This window comes from Mesoplodon bidens, assembly GCF_964165515.1.
Source record: "Mesoplodon bidens genome assembly, chromosome: 5".
NCBI lineage: Eukaryota > Metazoa > Chordata > Mammalia > Artiodactyla > Ziphiidae > Mesoplodon > Mesoplodon bidens.
This window is the reverse complement of record NC_138161.1, coordinates 1,671,915-1,689,291: the sequence shown is the minus strand read 5'-3', so window position 1 is coordinate 1,689,291 and position 17,377 is coordinate 1,671,915. Positions and strand designations below refer to the sequence as shown.

At 56.4% G+C, this 17,377-nt stretch overlaps 1 protein-coding gene across 4 annotated transcripts in view; it reads left to right on the top strand.

Annotated features, from left to right (window-relative positions):
* Nucleotides 1-17,377, top strand: part of COL18A1 (collagen type XVIII alpha 1 chain) — a 96,323-nt gene that overhangs the window by 34,170 nt on the left and 44,776 nt on the right. For 2 of the 4 annotated variants that reach the window (XM_081234887.1, XM_081234886.1), the window contains exon 1: nucleotides 13,836-14,577. The exons of 1 other annotated variant lie outside the window; for it this stretch is intronic. In XM_081234887.1, coding sequence (XP_081091013.1) covers nucleotides 13,851-14,577 — 727 coding nt within the window. In that variant the 5' untranslated portion in view covers nucleotides 13,836-13,850. Of the gene's footprint in view, nucleotides 1-13,835; nucleotides 15,283-17,377 lie in introns of those variants that run through there. One more of the 4 variants, XM_081234885.1, reaches the window with a different exon arrangement.

Below are 17,377 nucleotides of genomic sequence, written 5' to 3'. Positions count from 1 at the left end.
AGATAAATGGATAAACAAAAAGGGGTATATAAATTCAACGGAATATTATTCAGTCTTAAAAAGGTAGGGAATTCTGACTCATGCTACGACATGGATAAAAATGGAGGACATTATGCTATATGGAATAAGCCAGTCACAAATAGACAAATTGCATAATTCTATTTCTATGAGGTACTTAAAGTAGTCAAAGTCACAGAGACACAACACAGAATTGTGTTGCCAGGGGCTGAGGAATAGGGGGTGTGGGGAGTTATTGTTTAATGGGCACAGAGTTTAGTTTTGTGTGATGAAGAGTTCTAGAAATGGGTAGTGGTGGTGGTTGCACAATACTGTGTACAGTATGTACTTAATGCCAGTGAACTGTACACTTAAAAATAGTTAAGATGGTAAATTTTACCATAATTTTAAAAAATCAATTTTATTTCTATATACTAGCAATGAACAACTGGAAATTAAAATTAATAGAGTAATACCATTTGCAACTTCATCAAAACATGAATTCTTTGGGATAAAGTTAACAAAATATGTGCAAGATTTTTATGCTGAAAAGTATAAGCTATTGATGAGAGAAATTATAGACGACCTAAATAGAGAGCTACGCTGTGTTAATGGGTTAGAACACAAAAGTATTATGATGTTAACTGTTCTCAAAATGACCTATAGATTCAATGCAATCCCAGTAAAAACCCCACCAGGCACTTTTGGAGTAATTAACAGGCTGCTTTTACAATTCGTGTAAAAATATAAAGGACTTAGAGTAGCCAAAAGATTATGAAAAAGAACAAAGTCAAGGACTTACACAGCTTGATTTTAAGACTTACTATAAAACTACAGTAATCAAGAAAGTGAGGTATTAGCATAAGGATGGACACATAGAAGCAACAGAACAGAGTACAGAGGCAGAGCCAAATACTTATCAATTACTGATTTTTGACATAAGTACCAAGTAATTCAACTGGGTAAGAATAGTCTTTCAACACTGGGGCTAGAACAACATATCTATATGGGAAAAAATGAACCTTTATCTTTATCTTTTTCTTTCTCTCTCTCTGTCACACACACACACACTCAAAATGGATCATAGGCCAAAACATAAAAGCTAAAAACTGTAAAATTTATAGAAGAAAGCATAGAAGAAAAAATGTGCCATCTTCGGACAGACAAAGATTTCTTAGGACACAATAAACATAAACCATAAAAGAAAAGTACAATAAATTTGATGTTATTAAAAGAAATCCCACAACACACCTACTAAGATTCTTAAGGTAAGACAAAAGATACCATACATTAACAAAGATGTGAATGAACTGGAACTCTCATTCATTGCTGGCAAGAATGTAAAGTGGCATAATTCCTTTGGAAAACAGCTGGATGGCTTCTTATAAACTTAGAAATACACTTACCATATGACCCAGCAACTCTACTTCTAGATATTTCCCCAAGAGAAATCAAAACAAATATCCATACAGACTTTTACCTTGATAGTTCATAGTAGTTTCATTCATAATAGCCTCAAAGTGGGAACAGTCAAAATGTCCATCAACAGATGAGTGACTCTCCAAAACATTATCTTGAGTGAAAGCAGCCAGATCCCCACTCCCAAAAAACCCCTACGTACTGTATGATTCCATTTATATGAAAATCTAGAAAATATAATCTAATCAATAGTAATAGAAAGCATATCAGTCATTGCCTGGGGCTGGGAGTAGAGATGGGGATTGACTGGGAAGGAGCACAAGGAAATCTTTTAGGGTAATGAAAGTATTCTATATATAGATTGGTGAACTGTGTCCACTGGGATATATATACGTCAAAATCATCTAACAGTATATTTAAAATTAGTGTTTTAAATGTAAATTATACTTCAATAAATTTGATTTTTAAAAGAAAAATAAATAAATAAATAAACAGCTTTATTTAGCCATAATTCACGCACTTCAAGTGTATGATTCAGCAGTTTTTAGTATGGTTAAAGATGTGTGCAACCATCACCACAGTCAATTTTAGAATATCTCTATCACTTCAGAAAGAAGCCTTTAATTTTGCCACGTGCAGCAACATGGATGGACCTGGAGGGCGTTATGCTGAGTGAAATAAGTCAGACTGAGAAAGACAAATACTGCGTGTTATCACTTATATGTGGGATTTTAAAAATGTGACAAACTAGTGAATATAACAAAAAAAGAAGCCGACCCACAGATATAGAGAACAAAGCAGTGGTCACCAGTGGGGAGAGGGGAGGGGGAGGGGCAAGATAGGGGGAGGGGATTAAGAGGTACAAACTACTAGGTATAAAATAAGCCATAAGGATATATTGTACAACATAGGGGTATAGCCAAGAGTCTGTAACTCTAAATGGAGTATAACCTTTAAAACTGTGAATCACTGTATTGTACACCTGTAACTTATATGATATCACACATCGTCTATACTTCAGTAAAAAAAAGAAACCTTTTAGCTGTTACCACTTCCAGCCCTAACCAATCACTAATCTACTTTCTATAGATTTCCCTATTCTGTCTATTTCATGTAAATGGCATCACCTATATGTGACCTTTTGTGTGTGACTTCTTTCACTTGAACGTCATGTGTTCAAGCTTCATCCATGTCGTGGCGTGTGTCAGGACTTCAGTCCTTTTGGTGGCTAAGTCACACTCCAAAGTGTGGATGGACCCCCTTGTGTATCTCTTCACCAGCTGGGGGACACTTGTATTGTTCCACCTTTTGGGTGAAGTAAATAGTGCTGCTGTAAACATTTGTGTACAAGATTTTGTGTGGACGTATGCTTTCATTTCTCTTGGTGTGTATCTAGAGTGGAATTTCTGGGGCCTAAGGTATCTCTGCTTAATCATTCAAGGAACTGCCAGACTATTTTCCAAAGCATCTGCCGCATCTTACACTCCGGCCAGGAGAGGATAAGGGTTGTGACTTCCCCACTTGCCAGCACTTGTGATTATGTTTTTGATTCTAGCCATCTTAGTGGGTGTGAAGTGTATCTCGTTGTGGTTTCCATTGTGGTTTCCATTTGCATTTCCCAGATGACTGGTGTTATTAAGCATCTTTTCATGTGCCTGTTGGCCATTTGTATGTCTTTTTTTTTTTTTTTGGATGTGGGCTACTTTTAAAGTCTTTATTGAATTTGTTACAGTATTGCTTCTGTTTTTTGTTTTGGTTTTTTGGCCTCGAGGCATGTGGGATCTTAGCTTCCCGACCAGGGATCGAACCTGCACCCCCTGCACTGGAAGGCGAAGTCTTAACCACTGGACCGCCAGGGAAGTCCCCATTTGTATGTCTTCAGTGGAGAAATGTCTATTCAGATTCTTGGCCAATTTAAAAAAATTGGATTGTCTTCTTATTGTTGGGTTGTAGGAGTTCTTTTTATATTCTAGATACACATCTCTTATTGGGTATGTGATTTGCAGATATTTTCTTCCATTCTGTGGGTTGTCTTTTCACTTTCTTGTGTCCTTTGAAGCACAAAAGTTTTCAATTTTGATGAAGTCCAATTTATCTATGTTTTTTCTCTTGTTGCTCAGACTTTTGGTGTCATATCTAGGAATCCTTTGCCAAATCCTAGGTCATGAAGATTTATTCTATGTTTTCTACTAAGAGTTTTATAGTTTTAGTTCTTATATTTAGGTCTTTGATCCATTTTAAGCTAATTTTTGTATATGGTGTGAGGTAAGGGTTCAACTGCATTCTTTTGCCTGTGGCTGTCCAGTTGTCCCAGCATCATTTGTTGAAAATACTATTCTTTCCCCACTGAATAGTTTTGGCAACCTTGTCAAAAGTCAGTTGACCATAGATGCGTGAGTTTATTTCAGAGCTCTCAATTCTGTTTCACTCATCTATCTGCCTGTCTTTGTTCCAGTACCCTGCTGTCTTGGTTACTTAGCATTATAAAAGGTTTGAGTAGGGAAACGTGATTCCTCCAGTTTTGTTCTAACCCAATACTGTGAACAATTGTATTTTAACAAATTATATAACTTAGATGAAATGAACAAATTCCTAGAAAGACATAAACTACTGAAATCCAATAAGAAATAGACTATTTGAATATATCTATAACAAATGAAAAGATTGAATTAGTAATCCCAAAACTTCCCATAAAGAAAAGACCAGCTTCACTGCTGAATTTTACCAAACATTTAAAGAAGAATTAAAACCAGTTCTTCACAAACTCTTTCAAATGATAAGAGAGGGGGGAACATTTCCCAGCTCATTTTATGAGGCCAGTATTACCTGGATACCAAAACCATACAGATATCATAAACACAAAAAACTACAGTCCAGTGTTTCTTTCAACACAAAAATCCTTAAAATACCAGCAAACCAAATTCAGCCACATAGAAAAAGAATTATACATCATGACCCAGTGGGCTTTATCCCAGGAATGCAAGTTTGGTTTAATGTCTGAAAATTAATGTAATACATCAAATCAACAGAATAAAAAATAAAAATCACATGATCATCTCAATAGACACAGAAAAGGCATTAGAGAAAATCCAACACCCTTTCGTGATAAGAACGTTAAAAAAACTAGGAAAAGAAGGGAACTTCCTCAAGCCAATAAAAGGCATTTCGAAAAACCCATACCTAACATCGAACTTACTGGTGAGAGGCTGGACGCTCCCCCCAAGATTGGGGACAAGACAAGGACACCCCCTCTCACCACTTCTATTCAGTGTTGTACTCTGTTCACAGATGACGTGATCTTATATGTGTCAAGTCCTAAGGAATCTGCTAAAAAACTGTTACAACTAACAAATAAATTCAGCAAGGTTGTAGGATACAAGCTCAATATAAAATAACCAATTGTATTTCTCGATAACTTGCAATGAACAATCCAAAAATGAAATTGAGAAAAAATTCCATTTACAAAAGCATCAAAAAGAGTAAAATAGTTAGGAATAAATTTAACAAAGAAGTGCAAAATGTATACTCTGAAAACTTAAAAAAACAACATAGAGAGAAGTTAAGGAAAAGCATCCCATGTTCACGAATTGGAAGACTTAATATCGTTAAGACGACATCCCTCCCGCAAACAACCTCCGGCCAGTACAGCTCCGACCCGATCCCAGATGATGCCTTTGTAGGAACTGGCAAACCGATCCTAATATCCATATGGAATTTCAAGGCACCCAGAATAACACTCTTGAAAAAAGAAGAAAAAAGGAGAATAACCCCTCGGTTCTTAAAGGGGTTTTTAGAGCCTGTAAATGTATCTGCTTTGCCTTGGGGTGTAGCCTGGATGATTCCTGTAGAGTCTAAAACCTGACTGAGAGAAACACGTTTAGATCTTTGTTTTGTGAAAGTGAACCTAAATGACGCCAAGTCAGAGAAATCGGTGACTTTGCTGCCCGCTGGGCGCTCAGGGAAGGCGGGAGCCACTCCCAGCTGTGTGGCGACCTGCCAGGGGCTTTTGAAGGCTCGGCAGGGATAACACCCACGTGTGGCCCCGGGGACGGGACGTGCCTGGAAAGCAGTTCTTACCACCCTCCGCTGTGTCACCTGCCTTTCCAGAGACAAAGCTGGTGGAGAGAACGTTCCAGGCGGACACAGGAGGAGAGCTTCACTTTCCCCATGAAGTTCTCTCATGGGAACGTCTCAAACCTGCAGAAAAGTCGGAAGGACAGTGTGGGGTTTGCTCACGTACTTCCTTCACCGCGGTTCCCCTCGGTCTCCAGGTCCGTCCCTGTCTGTACCCAGGGCCGTGCACACCTGCACACCGTGTCCACGTGTGCATCCACACTCACATCCCCGTGCAGGTGCACACGCTCCTTGGGGATGTGAGCGCTGCATCCTGACTCGTGTCCTGCTCTTCGCGTGCGCCTCCTGTCCACCTGTCCTCTATCACACAGGCCACATTCAAGGGTCCTCCGGGTCCCAATAGCGTCCTTTATGAAGCTGGCCCCTGTCTCTGCCCGGCGGCCCTGGGAGCATCGAGGAACCACGTGGCGCTCGATGGCCGTGGCCCCTCAGCCCATTAGTTTAGAGCCGCCCCCTGTGCCTCATCTTTCCTGACGTGGATGTTTCTGGGGAGTCTGCCGCTGTCCCGTGAAACGCCTTGTCTGACTTGTCCAGCTGTTTCCTCGTGTTTGGATTAAGGCTTCAGCTGCACACCCTGGACAGGCAACCGCGTGTGCCCCGCGTGGCCTTCCCTAGGGAGGTGGGAGGGTGTGGGTGTCTGGCGGTCATTGGGTGGCCCCGGGGAGGCACCTTTTCCCTGAGATGTGTCTACGTCTTGAGAATCTCTGCTCCCAGCCACCTTTCACGTCCACTGCCGACCCCTCCAGCCGGGGGTCTCCACCTGCCACGCTCGCCTCCCCAAGGGCCGGCTCCGTGGGGGCCGGAGGGTCCCCTGTGTTCTGTCACCGCAGACCAGTGGTGGGGCTGTGGGAGCAGTGCGCCCAGCTGAGTGCGGGGCGACGCTTGGTGTTGATCTGGGATCCAGAGGGTTCCCGTGGGCTCTGCTGTTACCGTAGAGGAGTCTGGGTTTGGGCCGGGACAGCCTCCTTCCCACCTCCCCTGCCCGCTGTGCCCAGGCAGTGGGGCCTCGGCCCTCGCGGGAGCTGGGGGCTCAGCTGAGGGCGTGCACCTGGCAACCTGAACCCGGGTCTCCACTCTCCCACACTGGGATGAAGTGGGTTAAAGGACACCTGAGGGCGGAGGGGGAGGGCTGGACAGCCTGGTGGTTAAAGATTAGACGGTGTCGCAACGTACCCGCTGCCCACGGTCCTCATGTCTGTGTGCTCGGCTCTCACTGGCGGTGTGGCCAGGCGGGTCCTTGGGTGACCGACACCCGAGGGGAGGGGAGGCACCCGTGGGCCTTGACCTGTAGCCCTGGCTGCCCGGCCACCTTGTGCCACTTAATCTTCACAGCAACCTGAGGGCGGGCAGTGGCCACAAGGAGAGGCCCGGCCAGTGCAGGAACCTGGCCAGCAGTCATTCCACGTAGAGCTTGTCGTCAGCAGGCCCAGCAGCAGGGCCTTCAATGGGCATCTCAAGAGCTGTGGCCTTTCTCACTGTGGCTCAAAAAAGTCACCATGAAACACAGGCTTGGGGCAGAACATTTGGACAATTATAAACAGAAAGATGAGCAGGTGTGTTCCATTCTGGAAGGGCTGTAAACGTGTCCACAACGCACGGGTCTTTTTATTTTTAATTTTTAAATATTATTTATTTATTTTTGGCTGCGTTGCTGCACGTGGGCTTTCTCTAGTTGTGGCGAGCGGGGGCAACTGTTCCTTGTGGTGCGTGGGCTTCTCATAGCGGTGGCTTCTCTTGTTGCGGAGCACGGGCTCTAGGTGCATGGGCTTCAGTAGTTGTGGCACGCGGGCTCAGTAGTTGTGGAGCACGGGCTCTAGAGTGCAGGCTCAGTAGTTGTGGCACATGGGCTTAGCTGCTCCGTGGCATGTGGGGTCTTCCCGGACTAGGGCTCGAACCCGTGTCCCCTGCATCGGCAGACGGATTCTTTACCACTGCGCCACCAGGGAAGCCCCCACAATGTACGGGTCTTTACTGGACGTGCTGCCACCCTGGGGGCTGTCCCCAGCACTGGATGCTGGGACTGTGGTTTCCCAGGCCTGCTTATTGGAGACCGGGGACACCTGCCTGGGCTGGCCAGCTCCTCGCAGGCCCACGCGTCTTGAATGGCCTCTAGTATCTGGTCCTCAGGGGAGGAGCAGGAGAGGTGACCCTGGGTGACCTGAGGAGGGGTCCCTGCAGGACGCTGCTGGCCTGGGGAGGCTGGGGGCGGGGACGGGCCGAGGGATGGGCTGAACAGAGGAATCAGGGCCAGTCTTTGGGCCATGTGTGGGCAGCCGCAGGCAGACCCCCCCGGAGGGGCCCAGGAGAGAACCCGCCTCAGGCCCAGGGTGGCTGAGGCCCCAGTGGCAGCATTCCTGAGACCCGGGCAGACGAGGCCGCCGTCTGAGCTCACAGCCTGAGGCCTCAGTCCTGAGCGCGCTCTCCGCTTTGTTCCTCGGACTTGCTCTGCTCACGTGAGGGTGTTTTGTGCTTTTGAAAAAATGAAAATAAAAGACCACATTGTTCAGGAATCCAAACCAGAAGGGCCACATGGAACACAGCGCAGGGCGGGGCTGGAGGCGGGGCTGGAGGCGGACCGGAGGGGGGTCCGGAGGCGGGCGGGTCTCCCCGCAGCAGGAGGGCAGAACCTTCTGGAAGTTTAGGGTGCTGGGTCCTCTCGGAAGGAGTGGCCGGCCCCTCGCCCCCCTACCTCCGCCCGTGCTTGTAGGGGGAGTGATCCTGAGCCAGAGAGACCCGTCTGATGAGGCCGGCGCCCGGGTGCCCGTGGGGAGGCCGAGGCAGGTGTTTGAGGGAGCGGCTTAGACATTTGCGGCTTTGGGACGTCATTCCGAGAACGTGCAAACCTTGGCTAACAAGTTAGCAAGTCCTAACCCCCGTCCCCGAGTAATGCAGACCCCAGGGGGTGGCCAGCAAACCCTGGCCTGGCAGGACTTTCTTGCAGCCTCCCTGGCGTCCAGGAACCCAGAGACAGTTGTGTGCACGGGAGTGAGTGGACGCATGTGGGCACAGATCCAAGATGTGTGCACACGTGTGTGTACACAGACATGCACATGCACGCACACAGAGACGTAATCACACGCCCATCAGAGAGACACAAACACACACCTATAGACGCACGTGCACCCGTGCACCTGGCGAGCCCTGGGGTGAATTAACAGGTGAAGGTGTTCGCTGGCTTGGGCCACGAGCCGCTGTGTGTGTCGTGGGTGGAGGAGGGGGGGCCTTCCAGGAAGGCGGCGTGGGAGGAGTGCGGGCGCGAGGGGAGAAGGGGCATCGGTAATCCACCCAAAGCTTTGCTAGGGGTCACCTGGCACCTACAAGGCATCTACAGGAGTTGTGGCCAGTTCATTTCCAAGAAAGAGAAAGCCTCCTTGTTATTGCCAGTGCCACCCGCATGTCTCCTCTGGGTCCAGAATTCTCTTCTATAATTTAAATTACCCTTGTTGTGTTGGATAGTATCCAGGAGCCTTCAGACAGAAATCCGATGTCCTCCAGGGGAGTTTTCAGCCACCAGAGACAGTTCTGCAGGCATGGGGAGGGCTGGGTGGGAGGAGGAACCCACCCACGCAGGAGAACTTGCCTTAAGTCAGGGACGCAGCATGAAATGTGAGTACAGGTGGACACCAGGTTAACAAAGCACAGAAGCTACCACACCATCGAGGGGTGGGGCGTTGTCACCAAGGCAGGATCCAAGGCAAGAACAGCGAGCCCTGTCTGGGAGCCGCAGGACAGCAAGCACAGGGGATGGGGTCTTGAGGGATGTGTAAGAGTTTGCCAGATGGAGACCACAGCAGCAGTTGTGCTGTCATTGGCTTTTGGTCCTGGACCTCGTGAATTCCCAGCTCACCAGGAATTCCTGGATCCCGGTCGTTCCTGAACTGGGTGCTGGGGCCCCAGGGCTCCTTGCATGGGCAGGACTTGCCGTGGGTCCTCAGAGGACGGCACTCTGGGCAGCTGTGGGCTTTTTCCCTTCTGGGCACCTGTATGTGGTCAGAGGGTCCTCCAGGGGGCCGCTCTGGGAGCTTAGATCAATGCATGCGTCTTCTTGGATGCATCTCAGCCTTCCCCAGAGGCCATCCCACCTGGGTGCCGAGCTGCTGCCTGCTTCTGAGTTTTGAGCCCAGCTGGCTGGTGGCAGGCAGTGGCGAGCCCACGCATGGGTCTATGGACATCGAGGCCACTTCCTGGTGGGGCAGTGCCCTCAGGGTCCTCCAGGGCCAGGTAGATGCTCAGACTCCTGGAACCCTCCTGGCCAAACTTGGCTGGAGGGCCTGGGACAGAGCTCAGCTCCTTCGGGGGAGGGCCAGTCCTCAGGGCAGAGGGACCTTTAGCCTCAGGTCCCACGGGAGGTGGCTTCTTGGCCAGGGTCCCACGAGGGGCCTGCCCCGCATGGAGTCACTGCATGCAGGGAGCCCCCGCGATGGCTTCCAAGGGGCTGGCCTCTCAGGCGCCACTGTCCCCACCGACACCAGTGCCCAGGTTACCAGGGGATGACTAGAGAGTGACCCAAGGTCATAGGAGCCCAGGAAGGCTTTAGATGTTGCTGGGCAGCCTGTGGTCAGCTGGACAGCCCTTTGCCGGCTGTTCTCCTAAGTGAAATCCGAAGGGAGACCACAGACCCTTGAGGGCGACGAAGGGGCTCCATGGGGCCTATGGGGTCCCAGGATGCTCTGGGCTCCACGGGGACCCACCCGTCTGCACATGCTGCCTGGGGGTGTGTGATTAGGGGCTGGTTTGTTTCCTGAGCTCCCCGTGAAGTAACTGAGGACATGGCCTCCGTGCTCCTTGTCAGGAGCGGCTGGGAACCCTGGGCAGGGCACACAGGGTGGGGGAGTGGGGGGTCCACTTCAGCCCCGAGGCGATGGGGCGAGTGCCCTTGAGACCTGGGCCTCTGCTCTCGAATCTGGCCTGAGGAGCCGCAGGGAAGCTGGCCAAGTCCCCGCCAGGAAGGAGGCTGGGACCCGGGAAACTGGGCCCCCGGGCTGCTCCGGGTGGAGGGCTGGGAGGGCCAGAGGAGGCTGTGCTCCCGAGTTCTGACTGGGCAGCGCCGAGGCACCACGAAACGTCTCAGATTGCACGGAAATGCCTCTGTGATACCCTGAGCGGTGGGCAGAGGGAGGAAAGGCCAGGTCACCGCTGGGGGCTGGGTGAGGGCATGTTGGCCTGGACGCACCCGCCTGTGCACCCCTCAGCATCTCGTCCGCTCCCTCTCCCTCGAGGGCATGAGGATGAATGGGTGGGGGCATGACCAGGGACCGAGGGACCACTCTGTACACGGTGGGGGGCACATCTGCAGGGGCCACCTTACCTGGGGGGCCTGGGTCGTTCCTCAGCACAGCGTTTGTGGCGATTCTGAGGAGGGCTGAGGGCGCTCTGGGCCCGGCCTTGGAGAGCAACGTGCTTCAGAAACAAGTCACCTGACCCAGTGGGCTTTCAGATGGGTTCCCTCGAAACCCATTTTCCTCTCCGTCTCCATCCCCATGAGTGATGGGAGATGATCCAGCCTCCACAAAGAGCACAGACGCCATAGGGACCAGTGCTGACAGGACCCTGCGCACGGATGGACCAGAGCCCCGTGTGTCCCTGAGGACTGGGCCTGGGCGGGGGTCCTGTTGCAGCCGCAGCCTGCTGGGGGAGCCTGGGCTACACCTCAGGCTTTCTGAATGCTGCAGTGTCCGTGTGAGTGTGCATGTGAGTGTGTGCACATGTGGGGCTACGCCCGTGTGTGTGTGTGTGTGCATGTGCACATATGTGCACACGTGCATGCGAGCCTGGGCACGTGTGGGCACATGTGTGCAGGGAGCCTCACGGACCAGCACCTTGGCAGGTTGCTTCCTGATGGGAGCCAAGTCCTGGGCAGAGCTGTGCTGACGTTTTCCAGAGAAGGTGGACGTGTGACGTCCTAGGAGTGCCGGGGAGTGACCGCGGCCTCCAGAAGGTGGGCAGGAAGGGTGCGGTCTGGAGCGGGGAGGGCGGGGGCTGCCCACTGGATGGTGGTGTGTCGCTCAGTGCAGTGGGGTCACAGCTACCATCCCCCTTTGCCCCGCGGTTCCGCGTTCCTGGCTCTCCCGGGAAGCGTGAGTTGAGCGAGTGAATGCAGGGCTGGGGGCTGGCGAGTGGCCCCCAGGGAGTCACTGAGGGCACGGAGCCGTCGGGGACAAGGGCGGCCCCACCCTGATGGGCTCAGGGGCTCTGCCTCAAAAGGGCCCAGGGTCCCTCTCCGGGACGTGCTTGGAGGAGGGGAAGGGCCTTTGGAATATCTGCCCTGAGATTTTCCAGAGACTTTTAGGCATAAAATCACATTAGCGGCAGTGACTAGCAAGAGACTGTTCTCTAGGCGTTTCTAAGAATTCTGGGATGGATGGTGGGACCCAGATTTGGCTTACAGGGTGCCCCCGCCTTTCGAGAGGGGACCCGCTGTTCAGCTGTCCTGAAACGTGGGTTCTGATCCCAAGCAGCCCAGCTCTGCCCTTTGGCCCGTGCTCGTCGACGGCATCCTTGGCATCCTGAGCTGGGGTCCCTGCCACACCCTGGAGAGGACGGGCTTCCAAGGGGACTCAGACAGAAGGGGTGGCTGGCATGCAGGGCACGCGTGGGGTCTAGCGTGGAACGTGTGGTGAGACCTGTGCGTGTGTGTGTGGATGTGTGAGGGTGCATGTGATGATGTGAGCCTGCGGGAGGGAACACATGTGTTTGTACAAGCGAGTGTCGGGCGTGTGCAGGCGTGTGTGCGTGTAGAGACCGCCTGGATTCCACTCGGGACCCCCCTCTCCTGGGCCGTGACCCAGAGCCTCTGGTCTCCGGCCGAGGTTTCCTCACCACGCGGTGTGCCTGCCACAGCGAAGGCGTGAGCTGGGTCCCTGCAGGCGCCAGGTGGGGAGGGAGCAGCTATCGTCCACGTCAGACACCCGCACAGGCTGCGAGTCCCAGGCAAGGCTGCTCCCGGTGCCCGGGCCTTCTCCCCAAAGCCCGAAGCAGGAGCTGGCAGGACTTCAGGCCACGGGGCAGCATCCGATAGTGTTTTGGACAGAGGGATTGTGTCGTCTGAAGTTTTATGAAGGGAAGGAGTCGGGGCTCGGTGGGAAAAGTCCAGCTGCAGGCCGGCCAGGCTAACCCGGCCTCCGGAGTGGTCCGCAGAGTGGGACACCCCCGGAAGGGGCGCCCAGTGATGTCTGGAGGAGGCTGGCGCCCGGGGGCTGCGTGAAGGGCTTATCCCCTAGTCACCCACCCTGCACACGGGCTGAGCTCTGAGGTGTGGGAGTGGCAGGGGGGACCTCTGTCTGTCTGTGTACCGTTGGTCTCACCGAGTCCCTCATCTTCCTCTGCCTTTTGTCGCTTCCGAACTGCTGTGCTCGGTCCCTTTGGAGCAGTTCTCAGGAGCTCATCAGCAACCCCCCGAGGCCTCAGCTAAGCGCTGACGAGAGCTGATGAGAACTCGGACACTGGCAGCGTCAGCCGGGGAGCGCGGTACCAGCCCGTGAGACAGAGGGCTGGTGCGTCTGAGCAGGTTTTAAGAGCGGAAGCTGGGGGGAGGGCGGCCGGGCGTCTGCTGGGGGACAGAGCTGGGCAGGCTGCGAAACAGGTGACTTGAGCAGCCCCAGGGGACTGGACGCTGTCATCTCAGGGCGGCAGCTGCAACAGGAGGATGGACTCACAGCGAATCCAGTGGTTTCTAAGCTCCAGCTTTGCCCCAGAGCCGTGGCTTGAGGCCAGGCTTCCAGGCTGTTCTCCGTCAGAGAAGCTCCAAGTGCAGAGCATCGTGGGCACGGGGGGGCCAGGGGCTGCACCCCGGTGTCCTGAGGCTCCCAACCACGCGCAGGACGGACGCCCCGAGGACCTGAGCCTGGCGCTTTCTCTTGGGTCTGGGCTCTGCAGGCTGCAGGGCGAGGAGGAGGGTCCTTCCCAAAGCTCCAGAGCACCCAGGAGCGCCCCCGCCCCGGAGGGGACCGCGGGGTGCTGGCCCGGAGCCCACGCGTGCCCACGCTCCAGAGCAGGGACTCGCGGCAGTCTGGGAGGGCCCGGGGAGGGAGCTGGGAAGTCCTCCGACTGCTCTGTCAGTGCTGCCCCTTGGCCTCTGGTGGAGGGAGCGTCTGTGGCTGCTTCTAGGTGTGAGGCGTTTTCCAGGGGGCCTGTCACCTTGGGTAGAGGCGCGCGTCCGTCTGTTTCCCTCCTTGAGAGCAGGGAGGCGGGAGGGGGAGGGGAGCTGGCCGCGGGCCCGGGGGCGGGGGCGGGGGCGGGCGGGGCGGGCCCCGCCTCGGGACAGCAGAGGCCGCCCGCTGCTCCGTGGTGCGCACAGCCTGATGGCTCCGGAGCCCCGCGGCCACTGCGGCCACCGCGGCCTGCTGCTGCTGCTGCTGCTCGTCTGCTGCTTCACGGCCGCCCGGGCCGACCTGATGTCCTGGCTCTGGCCCGCTGGCACTGCCGGGTCCACGGTCACACTGGCCTCTAAGCCCCCGGGCAGCTCACCTGTGCGGCCCACAGAGGACACCTCACCTGTGCGGCCCACAGAGGACACCTCACCTGTGCGGCCCACAGAGGACACCACCACGCACGTGGCCCCCCAGGATGACCCCACCCAGCAGTGGAAAGCCCTTGCCAGCCCCGAGCCGCCTCTGGAGAGGCCGGAGGTGGGCCAGGGCCAGGCCACCGCTGTCCCCTCGGCGGCCTCCACTGTGAGCCCAGACACAAAGGAGGAGAACATTGCCGGCGTCGGAGCCAAGATCCTCAACGTGGCTCTGGGCATCCGGAGCTTCGTCCAGCTGTGGGACGACACCACCCCCACCAAGAGCTCCACCAGGGCAGGGACGCCAGGCCCCGAGAACCCCACGGACCCCCTCACCACCCCTGGACCCTCCAGCGGCCCCCAGGATGACGGGACCACTCTCTGGCTGAGCACTGGGGCCCCGAGCTCTCCGGACACCCAGAGGACCGAGGCCGGCACCCTGCCAGCGCCCACCCAGCCGCCGCCCTCCCCGGACAGGCCCCGGGCCCTGCTCGGGGAGCCTGCGGTACCACCGCCATCCTCAGGTAGAGCTTCTGTGTCCTCCTCGCGGGCTGGGGCCCCTCCCCAGGGAAGCCAGCCGCCCCCGGGGTGGCCCCAGGAGCTGGACAGCGAGGGACTCTTGCCCGCGGCAGCCCGTCCTGGCCAACAGCACCGACGCCCTGATGACCGCACGCGCACGCCTCCTCCGCTTGCCCTGGTGACGGGCTCCCCGGGAGCGCACGCTGCCCCCTGGGCTCTCTCCTCTCACCCCTCCAAGCTGTCTCATGCCGCACTCTTGGCTCTAAGTGGGGACAGGGGTGCTTGGGTTCCCCACGTGGCTAATCCTGCGGGGCCTGGTCTCGCTGACAACTCCTCACTGCTGGGGGCTGCCGGCCGCTGCCTGCCCCTGCTGCCCTCCCTGGCGCTCTGCGGCCACCTGGGCATCGGGCACTTCTGGCTGCCCAACCACCTCCAGCACGCGAGCGGCGAGGAGGTACAGGCCACGGTCCGGGCCTGGGGGGCGCTGCTCCAGACCCACTGTCACCGCTTCCTGGCCTGGTTCTTCTGCCTGCTGCTGGCCCCCCCCTGTGGCCCCGGTGCCCTGCCTGGCCCGCCGCCCTGCCGCCAGTTCTGCGAGGCCCTGGAGGACGCTTGCTGGAGCCGCCTGGACGGGCGCGGGCTGCCGTTCCCCTGTGCCTCGCTCCCGGCCCGCGAGGACGGGCACTGCGTGTTCATTGGGCCGCCTGCAGGTAACGGCCGGCCCGCCGCCCGCCTTCCCATCGGTCCAGCTGGGCAAGCGCCCTCGGGAGGCTGGACAGCGTGCGCTGCTTCCTTTGGGGGGCAGGCTGAGGCCTGGGGAGGCCGAGAGGCGTGCTCGAGACCAGAGGTTCTGTGCGTGACGGCAGGTCCCCCATGCCCTGAGGTCGCATGCCACACGCTTGTTGCAGAGGGGGAACCAAGGCACAGGACGGCGACAGGAGTTCCCACCGAATTCTGCCCGCTGCTCTCAGCCACTGTGCCCAGCCTGCACGGTCGAGGGGGCGGAAGGGACGGGGGAGCTTGCTGCTCTTAAGGTCGAGAGGTCTTGACCATCTAGCGGCCAGTGAGTCTGTGGGGCTCACAGGGGCCCCCCAGCTGGTCCGTGAGCTCCAGAGCCTCTCCACCCCGGGGCAGCAAAAGGGCCACTCCCTCCTGGGGGCCACATCCCCCCACATGGACTCGCCCCATCACCACGTGGCTGGTAGGGGAGAGGGACGGGCCGCCGCAGCCTCCTAGGGCCCACCAGCTGCCTCTGCATCCTTGGTGTGGCTGGGCCCCTGAGCGGAGCCTGCTGCCCGTTTGCACTTGCGGGCCCATCCGTGCCCTGCTGTGTGTGTACTGGTAACCCCCACCCCGACCGTGGTGCCACGGGGAGCAGCCTTGGCCCACTCATTGGTCTCTGAAGTCATTGGGCTTTGGAGCTGGGCCAGCGGGGGTGAGCCACCCGCACTGGACCCCGGGAGGGGGGGGTCACTCTGCTGGGCCCCTGAGGGGTGTGCATGGGCGCTTCCCTGGCCAGGCCTGGGATGCAGCAAGGAGGTGGCTGCTGGTGCCCAGGCCGCGGCAGGGCAGGAACCAGTGCCCATGACGGGTGGTGCCCACCCCCAGGAAGAAGCAAAGCAAGGGCTGGGAAGAAGAGGGAGGCGGGACCATGGCCTCTGCAGACAGACGGATGGGGACGCTGCTTGAGGGGGGACGGTGTCTGAGCCCTGCGTGTGAGCAGGATGGCCAGGAGGGTGTCCGAGGAACAGCCCGGGCAGGGTCCTCTCTGGGAGGGCCTGGCGCATGAGGAGCCCATGGGCCCTGTGGCTGTCCCTGAGGGCGGGGCCGAGGGCGGGGGCAGGGGCCTGCCCGGGCTGTTGGCACGGAGGGCATCGATCTCACGCCGAGGGCGGGGGCTTCAGCGAGCTGCATGCTCCCTCACCCTCCATGCCGTCAGTGCCCGGTACACCCGATGCTGGGCCAGCCCGGGCCCCTCCAGCCTCTGTGCCGCGTCCCCCAGCCAGCCTTGCCCTGTCCCCAACCACGCGCGTGGGGCAGGGGCAGCACCGCAGGGAGGTGTCCTGCCAGGAGGGTCCCCGGGGCCACGCAAAGGCCCACCTCCACGGGGCAGGGGCGGGGAGCAGGGACGGGCCAGGCCTGCCCGCTCAGAGCCCTGGACACACACATCCTGCTGCTGGGCCCAGGTCTCGTTTGGGTTGGGGGTTCAGCCACGGTGGGTCTGGGGCCGAGGGCCGGTGCAGCATGGGCCTCGTGCCGACAGGGCCCAGGCAGGGCTGCACGGGGTGTGGAATTTCCTTGACCGCAGCTGGCCCGGTCTGGGGAGCGGCCTCAAGGGGACTTCTCACTGGGCGTGGGCCGCGGCCTGAGGCCGTGTTCAAAGCAGGAGCCTGTGGGATTCTTCTGTCGGCTGCTCGGACGTCCACCACACCAGGGACCCTGCTGGCTGTGGCCTGGCCGGGGGTGTCCCACGGGGCCAGGGCTGGAGTGCCCTTCCCCTCCTCTGCCCCCTGCCAGTCCCTTGGGCCAGCCCTGTGTGCAGTGGGGGAGGGGCAGGCGGAGGGGGGAGGCCTGGCCAGGGAGGGCGGCCCTGGGATGAAACTGGCTCTGGCCAAGTGAGGTCCTGGGGCTGCTTGTGCCGGCCGTGGGGCGGGGTGGGCGAGGCCCGAGCCGCGGGCGCTGCCTCCTTCCCAGGCCCCAGCAGAGCTGCCCGCAGGGGCCCCGCACGCCCGCGGTACCACCACTTGCGTCCCTGCTCTCAAGTGTGTCCTGCAGGGCGGTGGAGGACCCCAGGACAGACGGGCA